The sequence below is a fragment of the Portunus trituberculatus genome, chromosome 15 (genome assembly GCF_017591435.1).
Source record: "Portunus trituberculatus isolate SZX2019 chromosome 15, ASM1759143v1, whole genome shotgun sequence".
NCBI classification, from domain to species: Eukaryota; Metazoa; Arthropoda; class Malacostraca; order Decapoda; family Portunidae; genus Portunus; species Portunus trituberculatus.
Genome location: NC_059269.1, coordinates 18,119,320 through 18,145,503, shown reverse-complemented (window position 1 = coordinate 18,145,503; position 26,184 = coordinate 18,119,320). Strand labels below are relative to the sequence as shown.

At 39.7% G+C, this 26,184-nt stretch overlaps 2 protein-coding genes across 3 annotated transcripts in view; one reads left to right on the top strand and one right to left on the bottom strand.

The window, feature by feature from the left end:
• LOC123504062 (importin-13-like) overlaps positions 1-1,750 on the bottom strand; it is a 42,307-nt gene extending 40,557 nt beyond the window's left edge. For both annotated transcript variants that reach the window (XM_045254329.1, XM_045254330.1), the window contains exon 1: positions 1,141-1,750. In XM_045254329.1, coding sequence (XP_045110264.1) covers positions 1,141-1,211 — 71 coding nt within the window. In that variant the 5' untranslated portion in view covers positions 1,212-1,750. The remainder of the gene's footprint in view (positions 1-1,140) is intronic.
• LOC123504064 (gamma-butyrobetaine dioxygenase-like) lies at positions 1,368-24,141 on the top strand. The gene is given in 12 exon segments (XM_045254334.1): positions 1,368-1,384; positions 12,069-12,202; positions 14,985-15,114; positions 15,935-16,161; positions 17,498-17,555; positions 17,558-17,628; positions 17,820-18,013; positions 20,246-20,351; positions 20,787-20,986; positions 22,007-22,083; positions 22,086-22,166; positions 23,274-24,141. Coding segments are annotated over 11 exon segments (1,413 nt in total). The 5' UTR covers positions 1,368-1,384; positions 12,069-12,100; the 3' UTR covers positions 23,441-24,141.
• The last annotated feature ends 2,043 nt before the right edge of the window (positions 24,142-26,184 follow it).

Genomic DNA, 26,184 nt, shown 5'->3' with positions numbered 1-26,184 from the left:
GCTGGATTACATTTTCCTTGTTAACATCACTATTCATTTTTACTCTACACTTCTCGCATTTATTAATTATCAGGACGGAGCATTCAATTTTCCACTTTTCCACTCACATTTCCAACCTCTCGCATGTGTAGTCTGATGAAACGTGCCTTGTCGGTTTCAGTTTTCATTTCTATTCTCTTCACATTTAACATCAACGCGGAGTTCCGAGTACCATATATTTTTAACGCTTCCTTTTTAAGAGGACCACACTACTTTCACTCTCATTCAACAAACTGTCTATCGAACCATGAATGTAAATGAATGTCTTACCTCTAACGTGTGGTATACTCATGTTGTGTGTGTGTGTGTGTGTGTGTGTGTGTGTGTGTGTGTGTGTGTGTGTGTGTGTGTGTGTGTGTGTGTGTGTATGTGCGTGCGTGCAATGGAATGATCTGATATACATAATTACATTCCTTTTAGTCACTCCGGCACGCTGCTTTCGTAATGTTTTAATTTCCTCGCCACGTTCAGATTTCCCGTCAGTCTTTTTTTCCTTTTCTTTCTTAAACCTCTAGTCACGTGCCCCAACTTCTGAATTCTACAAGCGTGCGTCTTTTGTTTTATTTGCGAGTCTATTTATCCACAGCGCTAAACACACCATATTTAAAAACACCATTCATTAACAGCAACATCATAATGAACGTGATATTATTTCCATTTTATTTCCATTATTTTTTTCAATATTTTCATTTTTTTCCATTATTATTATTTTATTTTACACAGTTTAACCCTTTCAACACCACGTGGTCGATTTGATCATATTCTAGAAGTTATGTTCGGATCTTATCAAGTTAATAATGATACATCTCTTCAACAAGTGGCTATAAATCATCTGGCTACTCATCCAACACATTTACATCTTATCTAAAGTATAATGAGACGCTAACAAGTGATTTAATTAAGCTTGAGTATGTATTGCAAACGTACTTCATTTGTTTTGCGTCCATGGATGACACTGAAAACACACCACGCACATCGGAATGCACCGCAAGGAACAAAAACACCAGCAATAGCAACACCATCAACATGAGAATAACGTAAGCTTATCTGCCAATCTTCCTATAACCTTACAAACTAATCAAAACAAATCAATAAGCTTACCCCTTGTCCTGCTCCATGGCGGCGGCGGACGGGAGGTGCGGCGGCGGAGGGCGGGCGGAGGCGACGCTCATGCCCGATCAACAACACTCACAAAGTTAAGAAGATCCAACAATTTCCCGGCGGGGCACGCGGCGAGTCCGTTCCCTGCTGGTTGGCGCGCACTTGACAGGTAGGCAACTGAGGGCCGGGCGGGAGGCAGCAGCAGCAGCAACCCGCGACCTGCACTCCGCTCACCTCTAACAAGGTTGGCAGATACAGTCTCACATACCAGTTTCTGCTTCTGGGTTGCCTCAAGGGGATACTCCTCTAAAAAACGATGTATATTATGCACTCGTGCTTTCATTTCCCTGCCGTTTTTTTCTCTCTCTTTCTCTCTCTCCTTCCCATTTATATAACAATAATATGTTCTCACTCACATTATTTTTTTTGCTCTTATTTTTCCTTTTGCCAAGAGACGTGGTTAGGTATTTCTGTATAGCATCGCAGTGGTGCTCTTTAGATTTTTCCTCACTCTCTTTACTACGCGACCTCGTTTTTGCACTTTCACACAACCGAGGCAACTGAAAAGGAGGAGGAGGAGGAGGAGGAGGAGGAGGAGGAGGAGGAGGAGAGTTGAAGTGCGGAGGAGAGGGGAGAGAGAATCATGAGATGGAGGAGCAGAAGCATGACAACCTCACTCGCCCGGCCTTGTCGAGGCGTCTAAAAGGGAGCGTTAGGTTTTGCGCATAATGTTGCCAATTAGAGGATGAAGCGTGTGTGTGTGTGTGTGTGTGTGTGTGTGTGTGTGTCTCTCTCTCTCTCTCTCTCTCTCTCTCTCTCTCTCTCTCTCTCTCTCTCTCTCTCTTCTTCTTCTTCTTCTTTACCTTCTTCTTTATTTCTGATCAACTCAACAAAACCAGGAAATTCACGTCTGACGAGGCAAACATAAAAAGTATTCACCGCCGTCTTCTAAATGACACAGAGTTAATAGACAGTGAACTTCGCCTTTAGTGGTCAGTGTTATTGGTGTGGTGATTGGAGGCTGTCCTGCGTCCCCTCTGGTGTCGGATATCTGAATCAAGTGCTGAGTTGTAGTCACGTGAGAGAATGTTATGCAATTATATTCTTTATATATCACTGCGTTCTCTTCTCACAGGCTACATTGGTGGCTCTATGCAATAGTTAGATTGATACTCTACAGTTACTTTAGTTGAGGTGAATCTGAATGAAATACATAAAAAAGAGTAAGATAACGTGAAAGACTAAAGAATAAACGAAAAAATGCCACAGCATAGAAACAACTGGGAACGGTTAACTAAAACAATGATCACGATCACGATCTGACCTGAAAACTCCATCTAGCTTTAGCACACAGATAAATTTGTCAGGTCTTTTATTACATCTGCTTCTTTTGTCATCTATAGACTATTCTTAGATATTTCAGAGTGTTAACTTTGCTTCTCTTAACAGGCTCTATTGAAAATTATTGAGGTCTCTAAAGGTAGTTAAACAATTGTTCTAAGCCATCAATACTAATATATATATATATATATATATATATATATATATATATATATATATATATATATATATATATATATATATATATATATATATATATATATATATATATATATATATATATATATATATATATATATATATATATATATATATATATATATATATAAACACTGGTAAGAATCCAGTTAATCCTCATCGTTGCTTCTAAGAATTGTCCTGATGAAAGCTCTTTATTCTGCCTCTATTAACAGACTATATTGGAAGCTATTGAGATATCCGAGGATGTTTTCTTGGTTCTAGAGATACTTAAACAATTTTTCTACACCATCAATACTGAAAAAAAAAAAGCATCTGTAAAAACCTGACAAACTCTCACATTAATCTCTATAATTAATCATGACAAAAGAAGTGCTGAAAAATTCCGACGCTTTTCACTTTGGCAACGTTTTCACTGTTTGGAAAAAATAAGTTGCAATTCGTGTACACGTGTTTCTTTTCATCTCAAATGCCTTATATAAGTTATAATTATTTTTAGAGACGGTTTCTGTCAGGCTGCGTCACGGTGATGCATTGGGGAGCATCAGACAGCAGCGGGAGAGCAATGGGAGGCTTAGCTTGTGATGGTTAACTTAGTGAGACAGTTCACTTTGTTTATACCCGCGCCATGCAAGGCTTTCCATAGTTAACAATAGTGTTGCTGTTCTCGAACTTGGCCCATATTCTTGTAGGCTTTGTTATCTTATTAATGTTTTCAAGGACCGTGGAGATGACTAATCCGGTTGTCTTGGTATGTTGCTATTTATACCCGCGAGGTTCCCAAACTTGGTCTATAGTCTCTTACACTTTGATAATCTATTTCATTATTGTGTTCAAGCCCCGCAGTCACTATTAGTCCGGTTCACGTGAGGCCTTTATTTATCTATTTTCTTCTTCTTGTACTATTGAAGGTGAAGATGTATTAAAGGAAGTTACGGAAGGAATAGAAGAGGGATGTTATTGTTTTGGAAGTGAAGTGACCTTGCATATAAAGCATCCCAAGACCGGACAGATAGATGGGAAATACAGTCATCTTTATGTAAGAGAGAAGAACTGGCCAAGAGGAACATAAAACGAAAAAAAAGACCACTTAGTTGCCAGTCCTCTTGCAGATCCGAGAGAGTTAGCCAGCAAATAAAGGATAAATGTCTTGAAACCTCCCGCTTAGATGTAAAGTACTTAGCATAGACAGAGGAAACCACACAATAGGTATATACAATAAACCACGAAGCTCTAGTAGTATAGGTTGCGAAAAAAATTTATGAGTTACAATTGGCTCTGATATCCCTACCATTGAAAATCACCGCGAGCGTCTTTATGTTGAAAGCTACATACTTATGAAAGAGGAATTAAAGGCTCATCGCATTAATGGCTTTACAGATGTCTCAGTTCCTTATCTGTAAACCTTTGATAGTCTCAATTGGAGGTTATTAAGGTTTTCAAAGGTGTTTTCATGATTTCAGTAGTGGCCTAACTGGGATTCAACATCATCAATGGTTAAGAGCATTTGGGAGAATTTGACTTATCTTCTTTGGCCTGCGAAAATCGTGGATTATCGCAGATATACCATAAGAGGTAGTAATTCGTCTTTCCTGAACTGTAAGAAAGAGTGCTTAGATCCATCGCTGAAATGTAAATGCCCCAGATGAAAGTTAATGCAAGATACTTATAGAGTTAAGATGAGTAATAATGTGAGATTCTTACATATGCCAAGAAGCACTCAAAATGGCACTAAAGTTTAAAAGGACGAAGAGGGAGAGGGAAGAGATGGTGTCTTTATATAAATGAAAGGTGAAAACTAATGAAAGATTTATTGAATTAGGAAGAGTAAAAAGATAATGAGAGTACTTACATATACCAGAAACTAAAGAGAAATACCAATAAGGATGAGTGAGATGATGAAATAGCACCCGAGTATACACTGCTGTAAATAACTCTAAGGATGTGATAAGTACGGATAAGCGAACAAATGCTAAAAGAACACCGTTACAGACATGATGAAGAGCATATACGAACACTGGCGAAAAATAGCACAGATAACACGCTTAGGGATAGACTGATGCATTGGAACACTGGTTGAAAAGTGACTAAACAGGACAAGAAGGGGATAAAAGATAATGATGAAAAATTTACAAGACGGATTTAAAAGTTGCTGTGACATTGGGAGAAAGGAGAAAGAGTATTATGAAGAATATAAGTCTTAGAATGAAAGAGAAGTATATGTTTTTTTTTCATCTTGAGGTGCGAAGTGATCCAGTTTCGTAACACTGGCACAGAAGGGGGTGAAGAAAAGACTGGTTACATTAACGAGACGAAATGATGTCGTGGGTCACCCGACAAAGAGGCAGAAGTGGCAAAAAAGGACAGAAAAAAAAATCAATACAAAGGAGCAGGATATACATTCCTAAGATAGATACCCTTATTATTCTTCCCTCCCTCCCCCTCTTTCTCTCTCCTCTCCCTCTCGCTTTCCTTGTCTTTCACTCACACACTTTCAATCATTCACCGATTCTTTAACAAATACTCACTCAGTTTCATTCTATTGGCTAATATGCTTTTCGTTGTGTGTGTGTGTGTGTGTGTGTGTGTGTGTGTGTGTGTGTGTGTGTGTGTGTGTGTGTGTGTGTGTGTGTGTGTGTGTGTGTGTGTGTGTGTGTGTGTGTGTGTGTGTGTGTGTGTGTGTGTGTGTGTGTGTGTGTGTATGTGTGTGTGTGTGTGTGTGCAAATGTACGCAGTTTCTCAAGTCAAGGTTTCAAGCAAGACGCATGCAATCATAGATCAGTTCATGTTCTGACACGATTATAACTCTCATAACAACTAATTTTTGTTAATCTATCACCAGAATCATCAAATCATCCGTGAAAGTGTCAATAATATGCACCAAAGGGATTTAAGATAAGTTGATGCTCGCCTCCTTTGTTGTCAGAAATTAAAGAGTAACCTGCTTTACTTCCACTATTTTTGCCCTTCCTCAACTTTAAATGATGACATGCCAACCTCCTCACGAAACCTGACAACTGATGGGCGATAGATCGAGAGCGAAAGTTAAGCATATGTAGTGAGAGTGAACGGGGTACATTACAGGACCGACTTGACTCGCATCTCAAAGTGTTAACCAGCTTTCCACTTACCGCCAATAGTGTAAGTGTAAGAGGTCGAGTCTTCAGTGGTTTATAAGGAAATCAATGATGCGGTTTCTTTCACCAATAGCAGGCCGGTAATCAGTGTTTTTGCTGCCATCGCTGAGTCTCTAGTGTTATAATTACATCAGTGATACAATTTTTCTTAGCATTAACAGCTTAGAGTTATAGTAATCTCATCACCGCCATTAGTCCTCACGGTGTAATGATAAAATGATGTTTCTTTCACCTATATCACGCCTATACTCAGTGCTTTCGCTATTACGGCTGTGCCTTCAGTGTTGTAACGACATTAGTGGTACTGTTTTTTCTATATCAATAACAGGCCTGGAGTCACAGTGTTGTAGCTATTGCAGAATGTTCAGAGGCGTAACCAGATTAGTGATGGAGATTTTCTTACCAATGACAAAACTTTAGTCAATGTTCTCGTTGTTGTCGAGCTTCCACATAGTCACGAACCGATCACTGATGGGAGTTTTTTTTTTTTTATCATAACAGTCAAGTACTATCAGTGTTCGCAGCACCGCCTCGTATCCTTCTGCCGCTTGACAACAACAGCTTCGAGAAGGCTTCTTACAATAGCTTTGCCTTAGGATAGCTCGAAGCAACATATTCTATTTATTTACTTATTTTTTCATGGTGTCTCATAATTGGTTTCGTCGCAATTTCGAAACTGGAATTCTTCATCGGTTATTGGAATTATCTGAGGCTATTTCCTGTTTTCTCAATTTACCTTTTTTTATATTTTCATTTTCTTTCACTGGACTTGATGAGTATAATGTTTCCTGTGTCATCCACCCTGCCAACGACTCAAACCATTTCAAGATAGGAGTATCAACACACCTCGAAAACTAAATTAATCTTTTATTCACATCTTCGACACATTATCTCTTTTTAAAACGGGATAATGAGTTGGCTATTTTATGTATTTGTTCTTGCCCTCGGCTTGTCTCCCTCGTCAGAAAAGGTAATGATGAGAATGAGATCATGTAGTAGTAGTAGTAGTAGTAGTAGTAGTAGTAGTAGTAGTAGTAGTAGTAGTAGCAGTAGTAGTAGTCGCAGTAGTAGTAGTAGCAGTAGTAGTAGTAGTAGAAGTAGCAGTAGTAGTAGTAGAAGTAGTTTTAATGTAAGAGGGAAAAGCTGGCCAACATAAAAAAAAAGCCCACTTAGTTGCCAGTTCCCTTGCATGTCCGAGAGAATTAGCCAAAGAAAAAAAAAAGAATAAATGTCTTGAAACCTCCTTTTAAGTTAAGTCAAGGCATCAGAAGTTGGAAATACAGAAGCGGGCAAGAAGCTCCAGAGTTTACCAGAGAAAGGTATGATGATTGAAAGTACTACTGGTTAACTCTTGCATCAGGGAGTTAGGCAGAGTAAGGATGAGTGGAAGAAGAAAGCCTTGTGTAGCGAGGCCGCAGGAGGAGGGGAGGCATGGAGTTAGCAAAGTGAGAAGATCAGTTAGAATAAAAATAACGGTAGAAGAAACCAAGAGATGCAACATTCCGGCGGTAAGAAAGAGGCTGAAGACAATCAGTCAGAGGAGAGTTGATAAAACTAAGAATTTTTGAGGAACAACTGTCTCTTCCCATTGTAATAGTAGTAGTAGTAGTAGTAGTAGTAGTAGCAGTAATAGTAATAGTAGTAGTAGTAGTAGTAGTAGTAGTAGTAGTAGTAGTAGTAGTAGTAGTAGTGGCAGAAACAACAGCAGCAGTGGTAGTGATAGAAAAATAACACATATCTCAAAACAAAAACTACACAGGAACAAGCCACTTCAAGCTGGGACACTTATGAAACGAGTCCTTGTGTTATCTTGAAGAACACCTGTCTCTTCCCACACAGCGAGGGGAGTGGCTTAGAAGCACGGTGAGAGAAACTAAAGGGTGACAATTAAAGACTTAATTCCTCCCTCTATCAGCTCGACACAACCTTCTCTCTTCTTCAACGACATTCAACTGTCCCCATCTTCTACACCAAACATCCTCCTTTACTAATATTCGTAATATAAACTGGAAACTTCACATTTCATCTCTAGCTAAAGCAGCTTCTATGAAATTAGATGTTCTGAGTCATCTACAACAGTTTTTCTCAACATCCTCTTCCTACCACCTCGTCACAATTACTTACTCTATACTGGGATCTTATCTGTCCATGTAAAGAGTATATCACATGTATGGGGAAATTCCAGTCATACTGTTTTTTTAGACAGAGTCAAATCAAAAGCTTTTCGTCTTATTAACTCCTCTCTCCTTACTGGCTGTCTTCAGTCTCTTTCTTATCGCCCCAATGTTGCATCTCTTGCAATCTTCTTAGGCTATTTCATACGAACTGTTCTTCTGATTTTGCTATAACTGTATACCTCCCTCTTCTCGTGGTCTCGCTGCACAAGATTTTCTTCTTTCTATCACCCCTATTATGTCCACCTTTCTAATGCAAGAGTTAAGCAGTACTCTAAATGATTAATTCTTTTTTCTGGTAAACTCTGGAACTCCATTCCTGTTTCTATAAATCCTCTTTTCTATGACTTGAACTCTTTCAAAGGAAGGTTTCAAAACACTTGTCCCGTGTCTCGCGTGAGATAATTAGTGATTTCTTCTTTGTCAAACTGGTTCATTCTTATTTTTTGGGGATTGAAATTAATAAATGCTTGTATGGTGGGTTCCTCCTATTATTAAATATATATATATATATATATATATATATATATATATATATATATATATATATATATATATATATATATATATATATATATATATATATATATATATATATATATATATATATATATCGATTACCTACCTTATAAGTCTCTAAAATATAACTGCTTCCATCTTTATTAACACATTTTATGACATACCATTTCCTTCTGTATTCATCTATCTATTTATACATTAACTATTACTACAATGTATATACCTGTCAATTAATCTATCCATATATCTAGCGACCCATCTTCCAATCTTTCTTCATCCCTACGTTCCTCAGTGCTCCCCTCAGTGGCAGCCTCAGATCTGGTCCCAGGGTGTAACGAGACTGGTCTACGTCGCGCCCACTGTCTGCTTAGCCTTCGCGGGGTAATGAGGCTCAGAGGACGGTGCGCGATGGTTGGACTGTCGCCATCACATGATCGAGTAACGCAGACATTGACGGAAGATGGCTTGGAAAATGGCGTGTGTCGATGTGTAGCTACCCCAGAGAGAGAGATAGAGAGAGAGAAGTAGGGTGAGCGATTTCTTTTACTCTCTCTCTCTCTCTCTCTCTCTCTCTCTCTCTCTCTCTCTCTCTCTCTCTCTCTCTCTCTCTCTCTCTCTCTCTCTTTTTCTTTTTTACTCTTTCTTTTCCACGAAGGCCAAATAGATATGCAAGTCAGAGAATAATACAGTCAGGACCCGCTGCGCTCACGATGTCCCAAGGGATTATGTAAATGTCGGGAAACTGGCTCCCTGCGTGCGTGTTCCCGTGCGTGTGTTAGCTCTCATTCGTGTCACGGAGTCAGGTTACCGCCTTACCCTTGAGGTGTTGGACAGGGAGGGTGGCAGGACGCAGGGAGGGAACGCATGGGGGCTAAGGAGGACGTATGCGAAGGGGCGATACACAGGGCAGGTTATGTGTTGGCAGGAGGAGGAAGAAGACGAGAGATATATCGGAGGGTGAAAATTTCTCAGTCACTCCGGTAAGAAAGATCTGGTGAGGGAAGAAAATGTAATAGGAGTGAAAATGACAGACAAAAACATGTGCATTGAGGAGTGGAGATCAACTGAGTGAGAGAGGAGGAAAGGGAGCGAGCGAGGGAGAGCATTCAGTGACATTCAGTCTGGGAGAGAGAGGGACGGACGGAGGGAAAGAGAAGCTTAAGGATAATCCCAAGATCACATCCTTCTCAGAAATCCTAGCATGACGGATCCCAGCAGCAGGAACGACCTCTAACCGGTCCTTGCCTCGCTGCTGCTGTCCTGCCCTGGCTCGGGATCATGTTATCAATCCCTCAAAGGTCTTTCCTCCACTTATAACAACGGCTCTAGAGAAAGTCATAACGGTTTTCAAAGATATTTTCATGATTCTAGTGATAGTTTAACAAGAATTCTGCATAGTTAGTATAAAAAACAACCATGAATATCTTCCAAATCGTGTCTGTAGCCCGTAGAAGTAATTGTTATGAGAGAATAAAACGTTTTAAAATCCTGGAAGCCACAATCTTCGGAACGAAAAAAGAGGTGCTCACTTCTTTGTGATCCCCGTATTGTATTGCGTTTAAATCAAATAGCCAAGAGTCTTATTTAAATTCCCTTTTCACTATTTGACGATTTTTTTCCCCTTTGTTACCTCACAACTTTATGTAATAGGCAGTTTCCATACTTAAATACAAATAACACCAAAAAAGAGAGAGACGTCAGTCAGTTCAGTCAACCAGGCAAGAAGAAAAATCATAAGAAGAAAACAACTTAGTAACCAGTGAAATGCAAGGAGAAATAGAGGTTCTACAAGGCAAGCAGGCTCCTTAAGTATCCAGAGCGCCCCTGCCAGCACGTCGCCACGCCCTTGGAGGTTCTTCATCCTCAGAAGGTCGCCGCCAAGAAGCTAACTTTCAATGTTTTCAAAGGTGTCGCAGTAGATGTATTTTTTTTTGTTCCTTGACTGCTATTTCTCTGTGGATCATTGAAAAGTGTGTGTGTGTGTGTGTGTGTGTGTGTGTGTGTGTGTGTGTGTGTGTGTGTGTGTGTGTGTTCTTTTTGTCCTTGGTACTTGGGAATTGTTTCATTTAGATATATTGTATGATGTCATAAGCATAATAAATTAATCGAATGAAATAAAATGAAATATTTTCCTCTCTCTCTCTCTCTCTCTCTCTCTCTCTCTCTCTCTCTCTCTCTCTCTCTCTCTCTCTCTCTCTCTCTCTCTCTTTATTAACCTCGGGTGAATATATCGTCATTTCATCATGAGAAAAGTCATCCAATAGATTGCAAAAGTCGTATTGTCACGATATATTCTCCCATACGTATAAACACACGCATATAAACGTACAGTACATACATACATACAGTAACGTGACCCGGAACACCTGGCAAAGTTTAGGCTTAGTCAGCTCGTCACTACTCGTCATCGTCATCCTCCTCATTAGCGTCACCATCCTAATGAGAGTATGACACTTGTTCCCTTATTAGAGTCGCTTTCCTCTCTTTCACTGCTTTCACTGAACCAAACATAGCAAGGAACGCTACAAAACTTGCCATTCTTACTCACGCTGCCTGTTTTTCTCGTTAGCAATCTGCGTGTTTTCAAGCGTATTTCAATTATTTCAAATTTACTTAAACAGGGTTCTTGCATCATAAATAAGAAAACACCAGAACTAGAATAATCATCTTCGTTGTCTTTAAAGAAATAGGAACATAAGAAACAAAAAAAGATGAAGGATAAGCAAAAAACTATCAGACTAACAGTTGGGAGTCGCTGATGATAAAATAGTGTTTGAGAATGCTTATTCTTATAGTCTATCCTGCCAGTGGTGCCTCTTGAAATAAAAGTTGCCTATTTTCATCCAATTGTCTCTGCCTTCCATGTAAGTAAAACAAGCATTAAAAACAGTTCCCACCCGCCGAATGGTAGTAAATAAACACGCTTCGTTGCCATGTCCTTGGTTAGTACACGTGGTGGGAGCCTTCGCATCTGAGACACCTGGAGTGATATTGGCCACTGGGAACTAATGAAGTTAAGCCAAAAAGATTGTTGCCCTCCAGACCTTGTGCGTCATTCATACCTTTTTTTGTACCCAATAACGGCCTTGAAAATTCCAGTGAAGTGAGTTTCTTTTCTCTTCCTACTACCTCTTAGTACGATTCATCTGAACCTCCTTTTCTTCTTCTTCTCTTATTGGCTTCCATTTTGATTAGACAACCTGGATATTGACCTGTTTCAGTCTTATTCTGGTATATTTGAAAACTAATTTTTTAGTAAGTTTCAATCAAATCTAGCTCTGTCAAACTTGAAACCTTTACTTTCAGTCCCTTCAGGTTGCTAATTCTAAAAATCGTATTTGCACCATCTTTGTTATATTTGTAATACCACTTGAATACTTTTATCATTATATCCTCGTACTCAACGCTTCTATAAGGTTATCTAAACGACCTTCAACATAAAATAGTCTTATCTCTTTTCTTCCACACTGAGCGTTCACGTGGCTGAAATTTTTCTCATACGAAGTGTAGCTCTTCCTTTTTTTCCACCTGAGACCGCGTGTTACTTATATCGATGCAGGAACAAGGAGACGCCCAGCAACCTTCTGAACCATGTTGGCGAGCAGACTGGTGACTGGTGCTCGGGGGAGCCTCGCCGCGGCCTCCTCATTGCTTCCTCGGGATCCTGCCATCACCTCCAGGAACATAGCATGGGTAGGTCATCTGGTGCACCTTGGAAGGAAAGGGACTTGTGTGTAATGGTGTGTCGAACAAATGTCTGTGTTAGCAAGTCTCGACATTACATATTGAGAGTTTTTTATTGAGTTTTAGTTTGTGTATAGTGGAGGTTTACGGGATTTCTAAGTGTGTTTTTATGGTTTCGGTGATAATCTAATATAATATCGACTTCTTTTAGCAGGGTTCAATGTGTCTATTAGATACTATTAAGCTTTTCAAGGATATTTTCATGGCTGTAATCATAGCTTAACAAAAAAATCTGCTTCATTACTAGAAGAAAAAAAAAAACCCACTCATTATTATTAGTGTGGTCATCAGTATTGGAGTAACAATTGGTTCTCGAAGCGTTCCATAATACAAGCTGAAGTGTGCGTGAAGGTGTTATGTGAATTAATGTTACATGCTGGTTAGAAAAGATGAATCTCACTCACCATTGCTCCGAGTGAGGAAGCCCAACCTACACTCCTGTCCACGGACCGAGTGTAGGTTGGGCTTCCTAACTCGGGGCAACGGTTTCCTAGCGGGTGGACTTTGAGATAGGAGGCACCCCAAAAAGTATCTCCTTTAGCCCATAAATTCCCGTGAAAAGCTCACATGGTATAAATAAAAAAAAAAGGTATTGAAGTGACAGTAGGGATATAATATGAGCGACGTAGAAATTAAGGAGAATCACGAGATGCTAAAGGAGATAGAGTGAATGAAAGACAACGTGAGCTAAGGCAAGAAGGGTGATTGAAATGCCACAGGACAAATAGTGAGGAAAAATTACAAAGTGTAGCAGAACATTGGCTTTGAAGAACCTCAACTCTTGCAACTTAGCTTTTGATGCCGTTAGGTTCGCTGGTCGACTCTCGGTATCTGAACCAAGGGATCAGTGAAGCAAAGCACGTCGCTACCTAACCGTGAGTGTAAGGCATCTATTATCTGAGCTTTTGACCAAACTAGGTATCAATTTATCCCGTCCATTCATACATCAGTCTCCTCAGTGCCGCTCTGACGCAAAATGGGATCACTATTTACACTTTCATAAGAACCTCTTCCACGGGTTTAAAGTATTTTCTTCACACTAGTTATGAGAAGGGTTTTCTTTTCAAAGTTAGGATTATCTCCCGGTCTTCTCAAGAAAGGATGTACATGTTTGCTTTATGCTTGCTTAATTCAGGGAAACTGCTTTTCTATTTTTCTTTTTTTTTTCATCTAATATTGCTGTCTGTGTGTCCGTGTGTCTGCCATTCCGTGCTTTGACCTAAGAAGGCTGTTGCTGTGCTCGAGGCAAATGCGTAGTTAGGAAGCAGAAGGGATTTGTGTACATGTTTCCAGGAATAATGATGAATTTTTGGCACACTCTTGCAAGATGGAGAAGGATATTTTAACAGCACCACCACCACCACCACCACCACCAATAACAACAACAACAACAACAACATCACTACCACCATCACCTCCATCACCAACACCACCAACAACAACAAAAATAAAAGCAAAACGAAAAACAACAACTTCAACTACTACTACTACTACTACTACTACTACTACTACTACTACTACTACTACTACTACTACTACTACTACTGCTGCTGCTGCTGCTACTGCTGCTACCACTATCATAACTCTCCCCGCTCCAACTCCTCCTTCTACAATTACTCCTTCTATTACTGACAGACAGATTTCAGCCTCCCTGCTTGAGTGTTGAATGAAATAGCTAATGGTTGAGAAGATGATTACAAGCACAGTTACTGATCATCACAAGCTGAATATCTTAACTATGAACAACTAGACAGAAGACACAGTAACTGAACTAACCAAGAAGGGAAAGAATTGCATACTATCATGTTGAGAAATGTCAGTTTTCAGTGTCAGTGTCTGCGTTTCTTTCTGTTCCGTATTGTTAAACTTTTCAGCGTTTTGTCTGTGCTACTTTTAACAGTGTCCAGTGAAAGTTGATGAGGTTTTCAAGGATGCTTTTGTGGTTATAGTGGTAGTTTATTAGTGTTTGTATGTACGTCATCAGTGAAGCGAAGCACCAATGAGAACAAGACTGAGCATCTCTGTGGTTTTTTAAAGTAGTGCTAATAAGAAAGCATATCGTTTCAGAATGGGAGCTTGTCTAACTGCCTGTATGTCTGTCTGTAATCTCTTCATTCTATTCCTCTGCTTATTTCCGGAGCATTCACCGCTTTTGTTTTTCTTTTTTCCTTTGTCTCTCTTCCTTTATCACTTTTTTCCGGCGCCAGTCCCTGAATGCGGCTAATTATGTGTAATCACGCCTGCATTAACTCATCTTGCGGCCGTGCGGTGCTGGGAGGGGCGAGTCATGACTGTGTATAAAGGGATGCATATTATAAGGATTAGGAGTAATGAGTAATGTCCATAATCCTCGTGTGTGTGTGTGTGTGTGTGTGTGTGTGTGTGTGTGTGTGTGTGTGTGTGTGTGTGTGCGTCTGTCTGATTATCTATGAGTTTGTTTATCAGTCATTTTGAGTCTCTCTATCTGTTTGTCTGCCTGTGTGACTCCGTTTATCTGCCTGTTTATCTAATTGTCTTTCTTTATCTCTCTTTTCTTTCTCATTTACTTACTTATTTTCCTTCTTTCTTCCTCTTTGTCTGTCTGTCATTCTGCATGTCCCACCTTTCTCTGTCTCGCTCTCTCTTTCTGTGTGTGTGTGTGTGTGTGTGTGTGTGTGTGTGTGTGTGTGTGTGCCCTCACGGATAAAGCCAGCCATTATAATAGGATGTAACACGAGCCGCTCTGTTGCAGGGGAAGGCGTCGGCAGCCGGGACAGGAGGAGGAGGAGGAGGAGGAGGAGAAGCAGGGTGGCGGCGGGCGGAGGTGGGCACAGGCGGGATGTCACGCGGCTGTCACACCACCGCCAGGTTTGCCACTCAAGGTTAGTGCCGCTTTACATTACACAAAATAGACAGTTAGAAATATAGATAGGCAGATAAACAGACAGATAGGATGATAGGTTAGTGAATTAGTAGATAAATAGATGGATGGATGATGTTACACTAGATAGATATATAAGGTGGATGTTTGGTAAATAGATAGACAGATAGATGGATAGCGAGGTATATAGATTAACTGATGGATAGTGAATAAATAGATAAGTGATTTGGTTTATAAGTTATATAGATAGAGAGATATATTGGTAGACATAAACATAGACCTATATACATACAGTCACCTTAAAACATTACATTGATTAAAAAATTGGTAATCTGCTATTCTAATTCTCTTATTCATTTTCTTGGTGATGTCTATAAGAATTTTATTGCCTTGAGTACTGTAAATTGCTGTATCTCGAAATGAAAGAATGAACCATTACTGACTTCACTTATGAATATACATCTATAATATTCATAAGTATATGTCATGTAGTCATCCTTTCCCTGTATCAACCATCCTCATTTCACTGAACGTCCTTGCTTTAACCTTCACGGACTTAATTTATGAGTCTTTAAGCCTAAAATATTCTTTTGTATGTAATCTTAGCATTTCCTTCGTCAGACATCCTGGTTACCATTCAACTTCTTTGGTTCAACTCGTGAATATCAATCAACTATAATGTAATCTACTTGTCATTCCCTTAATTGCCAGACTGATAACCAATGAACACCTCTGGTTTAACTCTTGAACTGTCTGAATCTCACTATAAATTAAACTGTAATGTTCATACGTGTGTAATCTATTCATCATTCCCTGTTTAGCAAATCCAGCGAAAGCGTGTGCAGAGCGACCCGTGGTGGATGTCACTGAGGCAAAAATTAACGACAGGACCACCACAGTGACCTTCAGCAACAACACGTCCTCTGCCTTCCCATTCGTGTGGCTACGGGAGAACTGCCAATGCTCCACGTGCTTCCAGAGTGACGCTATTGCCAGGCTCTTTCTCGTAGATGATCTCGATGTCCATATTCAACCCAAAAGCGTCCAGGTAACTGAGTGTTGTGGAGGAGGACTTTGATTTTAGTAGTTGCTTTTGTTTGAGACTGTTTGTGGATACTAGTAATCATGATGGAGGTGTTTATGCGACTCTTGCTTCCTCTCGTCCTCGTTGTTTTCATGACACACTTCTTATTCATCCATCCTCTTTGTCTTCGTCTTACTCTTACATCCTCCCGCCTTGTCCTCTTCCTCGTCCTCGTCCTTCTCTTCTTCCTCCTTCTCCTTCTCCTCCTCCTCGTTCTCTTCCTACTACTACTACTACTACTACTACTACTACTACTACTACTACTACTGCTACTGCTACTACTACTACTACTACTAAAAATAAAAAGAGCAATTCATGACAAAACACACTTTCTTTATACAATACATCTTTTTAAAAATATTCTATCTTTTCTTAGATTTCATACACATCTACTCCACAAACACGAATCAAAACGAAATTCAAACTAATTACAATCTTAACTTGGAGTATCTGTAAATGTAGCCTGATGAGTGGTGGGTAAGGGAGGGAAGGGGTATGAGCAACGAGGCACGAGGGAGAGGATGGGTTGCCAAGGGAGGAAAGGGAGGCGGGAGTGTGCTGTACTACTGGGCGAGAAAGAAAGATGAGAGAGACTGCTTATATGCGTAGACCATGGATGACGTCTGGTTGTCAAGTATGTGTGTGTGTGTGTGTGTGTGTGTGTGTGTGTGTGTGTGTGTGTGTGTGTGTGTGTGTGTATGTGTGTTTACCTATTTGTGTGTTTACAGGATTGAGTGAAGCTTGTTACGTCATTTTCAAAACAAAACAATTATCTTTCCTTTCAGTTTTGTGCATACTATTTGCACACACACACACACACACACACACACACACACACACACACACACTTCTTGAGACTCTACAGACCAAAATTCCTCAATTCACAAAAGTCTTATTTCTAAACATTCCTCTATGTCCTTTTGTCTTTATAATTCTCTTATTGTGTCATGTTGATGTATTTTCTGAGCGTGTGTGTGTGTGTGTATGTGTGTGTGTGTGTGTGTGTGTGTGTGTGTGTGTGTGTGTGTGTGTGTGTGTGTGTGTGTGTGTGTGTGTGTGTGTGTGTGTGTTTGTGTGTGTGTAGTGAGCGTGAGGGAGCGTATGTGTGTGTGTAAGTGTATGTGTGCGTTACTGGTTCAACGGGGCAGAAGACTAGAAGTGGGCAGGCGACAGCTCCAACAAAGCAAATTAATAATACCTTAAACAAACTGTACCCAGTCAACTGCTGCCTGGGCACGCTGTCTCCTCTGCACTAAAGCTCTCAAATAAGGGAGAGTTCACGCCTCTTTTGTGTCTGCAGGTGACGGACGGCTGCCTCAGGGTGGAGTGGCTGGACGGGCATGTTAGCGTCTTCACAGGGGGTGGCTGCGTCGCCGAGCCTTCACTCCCGAGGCCAGGAAAGCTCAGCGTACCTGGTGCATGCTGGAGAAGGTGTGTTTAAGTAGATCGATCTGTGTATGGACTTATGTTTTTCTCAGTGTTAAGAGTATAAGTCTCAAAGTGATATTGTACTCATATTTCCTAGAGATGGATATAACTAGGCATGTTTTATTTAATGAATGCCACTGGTAGACCTGCTGGCTTACTGCAACTTCCCTTACACTCTTATTTTCCAATGACAGGAGTTGTGGGGAAGCGAATTAGAGGTCCCACGAAGCAAGTACAGCATGGTGATGCACGACGATCAGGCGCTGCTGGACTGGCTGTTGGTGCTGGAGCGGTACGGCGTGACGGTGGTGGAAGAGGCGCCTAGAAGGGTCGGTGCCATCAATGACTTCATCGAGCGTCTGGGCGTCCTCAAGCCTACGCACTATGGGTGAGGGCAATTCTCGTGTTCTTAAATGCTTCGGGCTTTTTAATAACACCTTAGAAATCCCCAATAACTAAAAGTATTATCTGTCAGTAGCTGAGATAAGGCGTCTGCACATTCAGAATCTCTATCTAAGCATATAAATATTTCGTTTCTGTATTCTGAATTTTGCTCTTAGTCTTTAAGCTCACAGGAAGAGCATGATCATTGAGCTTATTCGATTCATCTCCTCTTTCTCAGAACTCAATTGCAAGCACTGACTTTCAAAACGCATGCCTCTGATAATAGAGCTAAATCCTTTGGTTGATGCAACATCTGGTTAAGTTTAATTACACGTTGTAGTGCAAACCTGATGAACGATGTTGCGAAGGTATCGGTTGCAGCTCAAGTAGTGACTCAATAGTTTTAAAAGTTTTTGTATGTATTAGAGAGATCGGCCATTGATAAGGAAAATTAGTAATGATGGAATTGATAAATCGATAAATAGAAAATGCTCCAAAGCCGTTCCCAAAGGAGTAGAAAGGAAGCTAATTCATATTCCGAAGTGCCTTGGTGTTCCTTTTTTGAAAGTCAGTTTACCTAAATTCTTTATATACTATGCTTCAGTGAAAGTCTTGCAATCCTTATGAGATATTTGTAACGGTAAAAGTAGGGATGATTTTATTTGCTTCAGTAAAATTCGTTTGAGTCTCAGCAGTAAGGATGAGAAGAAAGACTATCATATTGTCATTACTGAGAATTACGAATGACTCTCTTTTTTCTCTTTAGCATACACTTAAATGCTAGGAAGGAAGTCGATTCACGCAACACGATGCTCATAAATCAAAGCTCTCCTCACTACGGCTTTATCTCCTCATATTAAAGAAATAAAAGTTGAACAATGGATGAACAATATGCACATTTCTAAAGCATGAATACGAAATAGAAAAGAAAAAAAGTATAGATAAATGTCAAGTCTTTCCAGCAGCACATGAAAGCACAATGCCTTATCTTAACGATGTTGGGTTAAGATCATTGAACATTAGCATGGCACGTCTGACTCTGCTGCGTGGCTCTCTGCATGCACGGCTCTCTTTCCCACGGACGGCTCGCTCAGACACGCCGGTCACGTCCATTGCGGTCACTCCAACACTTGATCCGAGTACAAATTTGACACAAGGAAGAAACATAAGGCGTTCTCATGTACACAGCCATCGTAAGAATATTGTGATAAGCTTCGACAGACGTCATTATATGCACTATTTTTTCTTACTTTCTCTGAATCATCGTCCTATCTTTCATAAGCCACATGCATAAGATTTTTTTTTCTCTTGCATGTAAAGGAAAAGAAGGTTCTCATATACTCAAACCTCATACGAATAGAATAAAAAAAAAAAAAACTTCTACAGGCGTGATATATATGGACCAAAACCTTTCCTCTCTTTTCTCATTCCGAATCATAATCACAACTATGATAAGACATTTTCATAACAACCGAGCTGAACTATTCTGTGATTCTTTAGGTAATTAACCCCTTCAGTACCATGACGTATTTTCATTTTTATTCTACTTACTATTTGCTGATTTTATACAGCTTCAGAAACTCATGTGGGGATTAAAAGAGTGAAGACTCTGGCTATTAATCTCCTGACCTCCATAGAGCCTTCATAATGTAAGTAAAACTGTCGAATCATACCCAAAACTCGTGATAAAAATGCATCCTAGTAGTGAAGGGGTTAACTAGAATTCTACACCATCAATGGAAGAAATCTCTTGAAAATACTTGACTAATCATTCTTGTAATCACTGAAAATCGCTTTTATGAAGTCATATAAAGTTAAGTTATGATGCCAAATGCCTATAAATAATGACTTTAAGCATTCTGTGATTCCATAGCTAGTTAATAAGTCTTGTATCATCAAAGGAAGAAGAATCCCTGTAATCTTTGAACTAATACCTATATAGAATCATATAAAAATCGTGGATGCCGTGGTATAGTGGAACCGTGCGTGCTTTGGGATCCGAGGGGTCTCCAAGCGCACGGGTTCGAATCCTGTACACGGTCCGAGTGTAGGTTGGGCTTCCCCACTCGCGGCAACGGGTGGGCTTTGAGATAGAGGGTACCACAAAAGTATCCCTTTTAGCCCATAAATTCCCGTGAAAAGCCCACATGGTATAAATAAAAAAAATAAATAATTACGAGTTCAAATGCCTACAAATATTGACCACAAGTAAATTTTTTTCCTGCCCGCCATGAAGGAGAGACTACGAGATCGTGACGCACGTGACACCCAACAACCTGGCTTACACTGGCGCCAGGTTAGGATTGCACACCGACCTGCCTTACTGCGAATACCCGCCAGGGGTGAGTGACGTCCTTCTGTGCTTGTGTCCCTCGAGTAGAAGTAGTAGTAGTAGTGGTAGTAGAAGTAGTAGTAGTAGTAGTAGTAGTAGTAGTAGTAGTAGTAGTAGTAGTAGCAGTAGAAGTAGTAGTAGTAGTAGTAGTAGTAGTAGTAGTAGTAGTAGTAGTAGTAGTAGTAGCAGCAGTAGTAGTAGTAGTAGTAGTAGTAGTAGTAGTAGTAATAGTAGTAGCAGTAGTAAAACAGGAAACAAAACAAAAAAGACGAAATAAAACCAAATTAACGACAAAGAACCAAGAAAAAAAAAAATCAGAAGACAAAAGAAATATACCATAAAAGAATATAAATAATAAACAAATAAGATGAAATAAATGAATAGATAATTACAATCAGCAAAACCAATGAATAAAGAGAACATTCCTATGACTTGCTATCTTCAGACCACGTGGCTGCACTGCATCAGACAGCACATGGGGGAGGGAGGCGAGAACGACTTGAGTGATGGATTCTACGCGGCTGAGAAACTGAGAGAGAAACACCCACATCATTTCGCAACGCTTGTCAACACACCCATCTACTTCCAGGACCGAGGCTACGCTCTATATGACTTCGACAAGATCACCCCGAGGACCACTATTGGGTGAGGAAATACAGGGTGATTTTTGCGAATATACATAAGCCTGTCTTCCTTATTATTCCTTTTATTTTATCAGTATAGCCGTTCTTCACCTCTCCTGGTTTTCTTTGTCACTTCAGCGCACGTCCCTTCCCTACTTCATTTTTTCTCCAGTTCTTCACATATAAGCCTGTCTACCTTACCCCTTCAATACTGGGATAGCTTTTTCTTCCTTGAGTTTTGGGTGTGATTAGACAGTTTTGTTTACATTTGGAAGGGTCTATGGAGGTCAGAAGATTAATGGCCAGAGTCTTAACTATTCAAAATCGCACAAAATCGCTAAAATAATAAATAAATAAATAAATAAATAAGCAGAATAGATATGGAAACGCGTCATGGTACTGAAAGGAATCATATTTTTTTTTTCAGTTTACTAGTTTACTTCTCCTTCACCTTGTTCCTTTCATCACTTCAGCACGTTTCTCTGCTTCATCTTCTTCAATTCTTCACACGTTGATTAGCAAATGTTATATCTCATCTAGGAAAACAATAAATATGGAGCTTTGTAGTTTAAAGTGAGAAAACATTAAGGGAAAAGCAACAGATGTTTTGAAAGTGGTAGGCAAAGTGGTCGCCTTATAGTTAGGTATATATTTCATTGTTTATCAGTCTTTCCCATAGTTATCTGCATATTTGATAAACTTATTCTCATGCACACACACACACACACACACACACACACACACACACACACACACACACACACACACAGAAAATGGATAAAAATAACAAAATTACGCAAGAAAAGAAAATGTTAGAGAAATAGAAAGGAATGAACACTAAAGCAAATACAAATAAGGACAAGGATTTACATAAACACATCCAGAGAGAGAGAGAGAGAGAGAGAGAGAGAGAGAGAGAGAGAGAGAGAGAGAGAGAGAGAGAGAGAGAGAGAGACCCCAAAAAAATCATTGTGTGTGTGCCGTTAATGCGCCGTAATTTAGCTCAATCTCATCCAATCCCATCCAATCCCCCGCGTTGCAGCCTCGACCACTTGGGGAAGACCTGCCGCATCCACGTGTCCTCGCAGTCCAGAGATTCGGTCATGGACTTAGACGCTGAGGGGTGATCAAGTTCTACGAGGCTCTCAAGGCTTACAATGACACGCTGCGGGAGGCTGGCGTGCTGGTCAAGACTAAGCCAGGTGAGTTGAGGTGTGGTGATTTAGTGATTTTTTTTTATTTATTTTTATTTTTTTATGTTATGGCCTATAATGCCTGTAGGTTTACTTGAAGAGTATGGGAAGCACTGTTCAGCATCCACCCATTAGTGGTGCAAGCAATTTTCTTCATTGTGGTACCCATATTAGGGCCCATATCACCATCCAAACGCATCTTTGGTGTAACCGCCCCTAGAACCTGGGTATCATGGTGACGTGTAGGTAGCTTTAAACCACTCGACAAATGGCAATGTTTCAAGGCGGTACGTGGTGGGATTCGAACTTACGGGTGGACGTCTGCCCGATCCCACGGTCAGTAAGTATAGAAAAAATGTATTGGTCAAACTGTGTCGTCACTGTGTGTGTGTGTGTGTGTGTGTGTGTGTGTGTGTGTGTGTGTGTGATATTGTATCAGCTTGTAGTGGTGATGGTTGTATTATTATTATTATTATTATTATTATTATTATTATTATTATTATTATTATTATTATTATTATTATTATTATTATTATTATTATTATCAGTAGTAATAGTAGTAGTAGCAACAGTAGTAGTAGTAGTAGTAGGATTAAGACTAGTAATAGTAATAAGAGTAGTGTTAGTAGTAGTAGTAGGTAGTAGTGGTAGTGGTGGTGGTGGTAGTAGTAGTAGTAGTAGTAGTAGTAGTAGTAGTAGTAGTAGTAGTAGTAATCGTGACAGTAGTAATAGTAGCAGTAGTAGTAGTAGTAGTAGTAATCGTAACAGTAGTAATAGTAGCAGTAGTAGTAGTAGTAGTAGTAGTAGTAGTAGTAGTAGTAATCGTAACAGTAGTAATAGTAGCAGTAATAGTAGTAGTAGTAGTAGTAGTTGTAGTAATCGTAACAGTAGTAGTAGTCGCTGATGTACTAGTAATAGTAGTAGTAGTAGTAGTAGTAGTAGTAGTAGTGTAGTTGTAGTAGAAGTAGTAGTGGTCGGTTGCAATAGAAGCAGTAGCAACAACTACTATGGTACAAATAAAATGATGCCAAGAACTATAATAATAATAATAATAATAATAATAATAATAATAATAATAATAATAATAATAACAATAATGATGCCTCTCTCCTGCAGGTGACATTCTTGTCATTGACAACACGCGAGTGCTGCACGGCCGGACGCCCTTTGACCCCAGCACCTCAGAAGGATCGCGCCACATCCATAACGCCTACATTGACCTGGACGACCTCCGCTCCAAACGACGAATCCTTCAGGAGAAACTGGGCATTCAGCTCCCATAAGAGTGAGAAAAGAAGTTAGGGATCGCTGGGACTGTGAGAGCGTTTTTGTGTTTTACTTTCGTTGTTGTTGTTAGGGGAGAAGATTTAGTCACTGCGATACACTCCAATTCTAATTAGTAGAAACAATGTATGGAATCTTTATAAGCATCTACAAGGAAATATTCATAGGTTTTGCTAATTTCAGTCAGTAGAATCTCTGAAGGTGGCTGTCGAACAAGAAATGATGTCAGAGAGTGGTCAGTGATTAGGGAAAGATGTGGCAGATAACAGGGGAAGGGTTAAGACAGCTCTGGAAAAATATTTAAGAGGAATTGCCAAGGCATTTTCTAATCTATTTCAAGAGAGACGTTACTGTTTTAAGAAAGGATTACCATGACATCTTTCTGATTGTTACAAGAGAAGAGTTACTGTCTCAAGGAGTTAATGCTAAGACACCTTTTTAAGTATTTCAATAGAAGTGTTTTTGTTTCAAGAGAGGAATGTCAAGATGCCTCTGTAACTACTTCAAGAGGAGAGGAACTTTTTCAAGAGACAAGTATTAAGATATTTCCCGAATCAAACTGGTCAACTCATTCAAAGCTATCCCATTAATAATTTCTATTTAAGGAGATGAAGCTGCTTACCTGAGTTTTTATTTACTTGTGCTTTTTGCCTTTTCTGTGCCTAGGTGAATGTAAGAAAAAATAAAATCATGGGGATTACAATGGGTGTGTTTTCCCTATCAAATATAGAGATTACTTCATTATTTAGTTCTCGTTTCTGTGTGAAGCTTACTACTTGACTGGAAATGTATTATGGTCTTGCATTTTTTTCTCCAAGACTTCACCCAACAATAAACTCAAGGCAGCTAGAGAGTCTTATGCTTCCTTGAATAGACTGAAGCTGTGTATATGGCAAATAGCTGAAATAAACTCATTTCATTGCAGAACACCAAACAACTGAACACTTCTTAGCTTCATAAACCAATGTGAAGCTTTACGAATGAACCACCGAGACACAAACATAACAGTCTCATTCACAAACTATAAAACACCACACATGTGAAAATTTGCAGGATGAATTACAAGGTTTATTCAGAAGGGAACATATCGAGACACGGAGGTTTATTTATTCATCTATTTTTTTCATAACTTGCATTAGGTTAAATTGATGACAAGGAGAGCGAGCACGAAGATAGCAAGTTGGTAACACTGCAACACCAAACAAGCTGCTCAAGAAGTCAGGGGAAGCACGTGCCTTGCTTGTGCTGACTTATAACACCGACTACAGTGCACGAGTGAGTTAGGTAAGAGTGTGGTTGTCACGCACCTTCGCGACACACACACACACACACACACACACACACACACACAAATAGATAGATAGATAGATAGATAGATAGATAGAGAGAGAGAGAGAGAGAGAGAGAGAGAGAGAGAGAGAGAGAGAGAGAGAGAGAGAGAGAGAGAGAGAGAGAGAGAGAGAGAGATTGTTGTAATGAATTTATTACGCAGAGAAGCGTCAAACCATCAGAGGAAATTACAAAATATTATTAAAGACAAGAGTTAATGAATTACATACAAAATAAACGCAATAGAGTTAGTGATGTAAGAGAGAGAGAGAGAGAGAGAGAGAGAGAGAGAGAGAAAATAGGTGTTTTGACAAGCTTTGTGTGTGTGTGTGTGTGTATGTGTGTGCGCAGTTCAGTGTTGTCACCAGAATTCTCGTATATGGAATTTCTCTCAAGATTTACCGACTCGTGGACTACAATTGTGAACGAGTTGGCTTCTTGCAGCTTCCTATCTGCCCTCTTATGGTGTGAATATTTCAGCAACACTTAAGAATCCTTCCACCTTTTTTTTAAACTCCCTAGATTCATGAAAATCTTAGTAATTTCCAGTAGAACTTCAGATTAGTCGAATCAAGTCTAAGAAACGTTATAGAAGGTGGTTTTAATTCAGAAACACTCATGAAGATTAATTTTTTTTTCTGTTGATTATTGTTGAAGTTGCATTATTACGTGTTAAAATGTGATGTGGAGGGATTACAACTGAATTATTTTTTTCTGAAGGGTGTTTTGTTGTATAATGACATCTGGCTACATAAGTAGGCTACGTACATAAATTAACGAGTCTTAGTTGCGTTGTATCCCTTCTTTAAGCTTCCAAGAACTATTGAGAGATTCACTTTACTCCGGGAAGAAGTTTTCAGGTCATGAGAAGCAGTGGATGGGAAGTGAGCCATGACAAAGAGGAGTAGAAAAAGCGTCCTACACCTTACCTCACCTCACAACACCTCGTCTATAGCTCACCCAAAAGAACGTTCCCTTGGTTCACCACAGCCAGCTTCTCTGGTTTAGTTGCTTCCCAGAACTCCCAATCCTATGCACCCTTCATTGAACATTGGGTGCTAAGAAGACCATTGAATGCAGACTGTAAAAATAGATGAATAAATTAAAGAAAATTGTGAAGTCTTAGAGTAAAAAGATTCGTCAAAAGGTGCCCCGGATTCCTTGCCTTGCTTTACTTCACAAACTACTCATCGTGCCTCCGCCTCTGCTTACTTCTCTCTCTCTCTCTCTCTCTCTGCTTTTAGTCTGTCTTTTAATTAGTTATTTAGGCTAGTGATTAATTAGTAAGTTTGTTTTTAGTCATCTAGTTAGTCAGTCAGTCTATTAATTACTCTACCTGTCTGTCTGCCTGTCTGTCTGTCTGTCTGTGTGTATGTAAGTATGCATGTGTGTTTATCTGTTTAGGGAGGCGGTG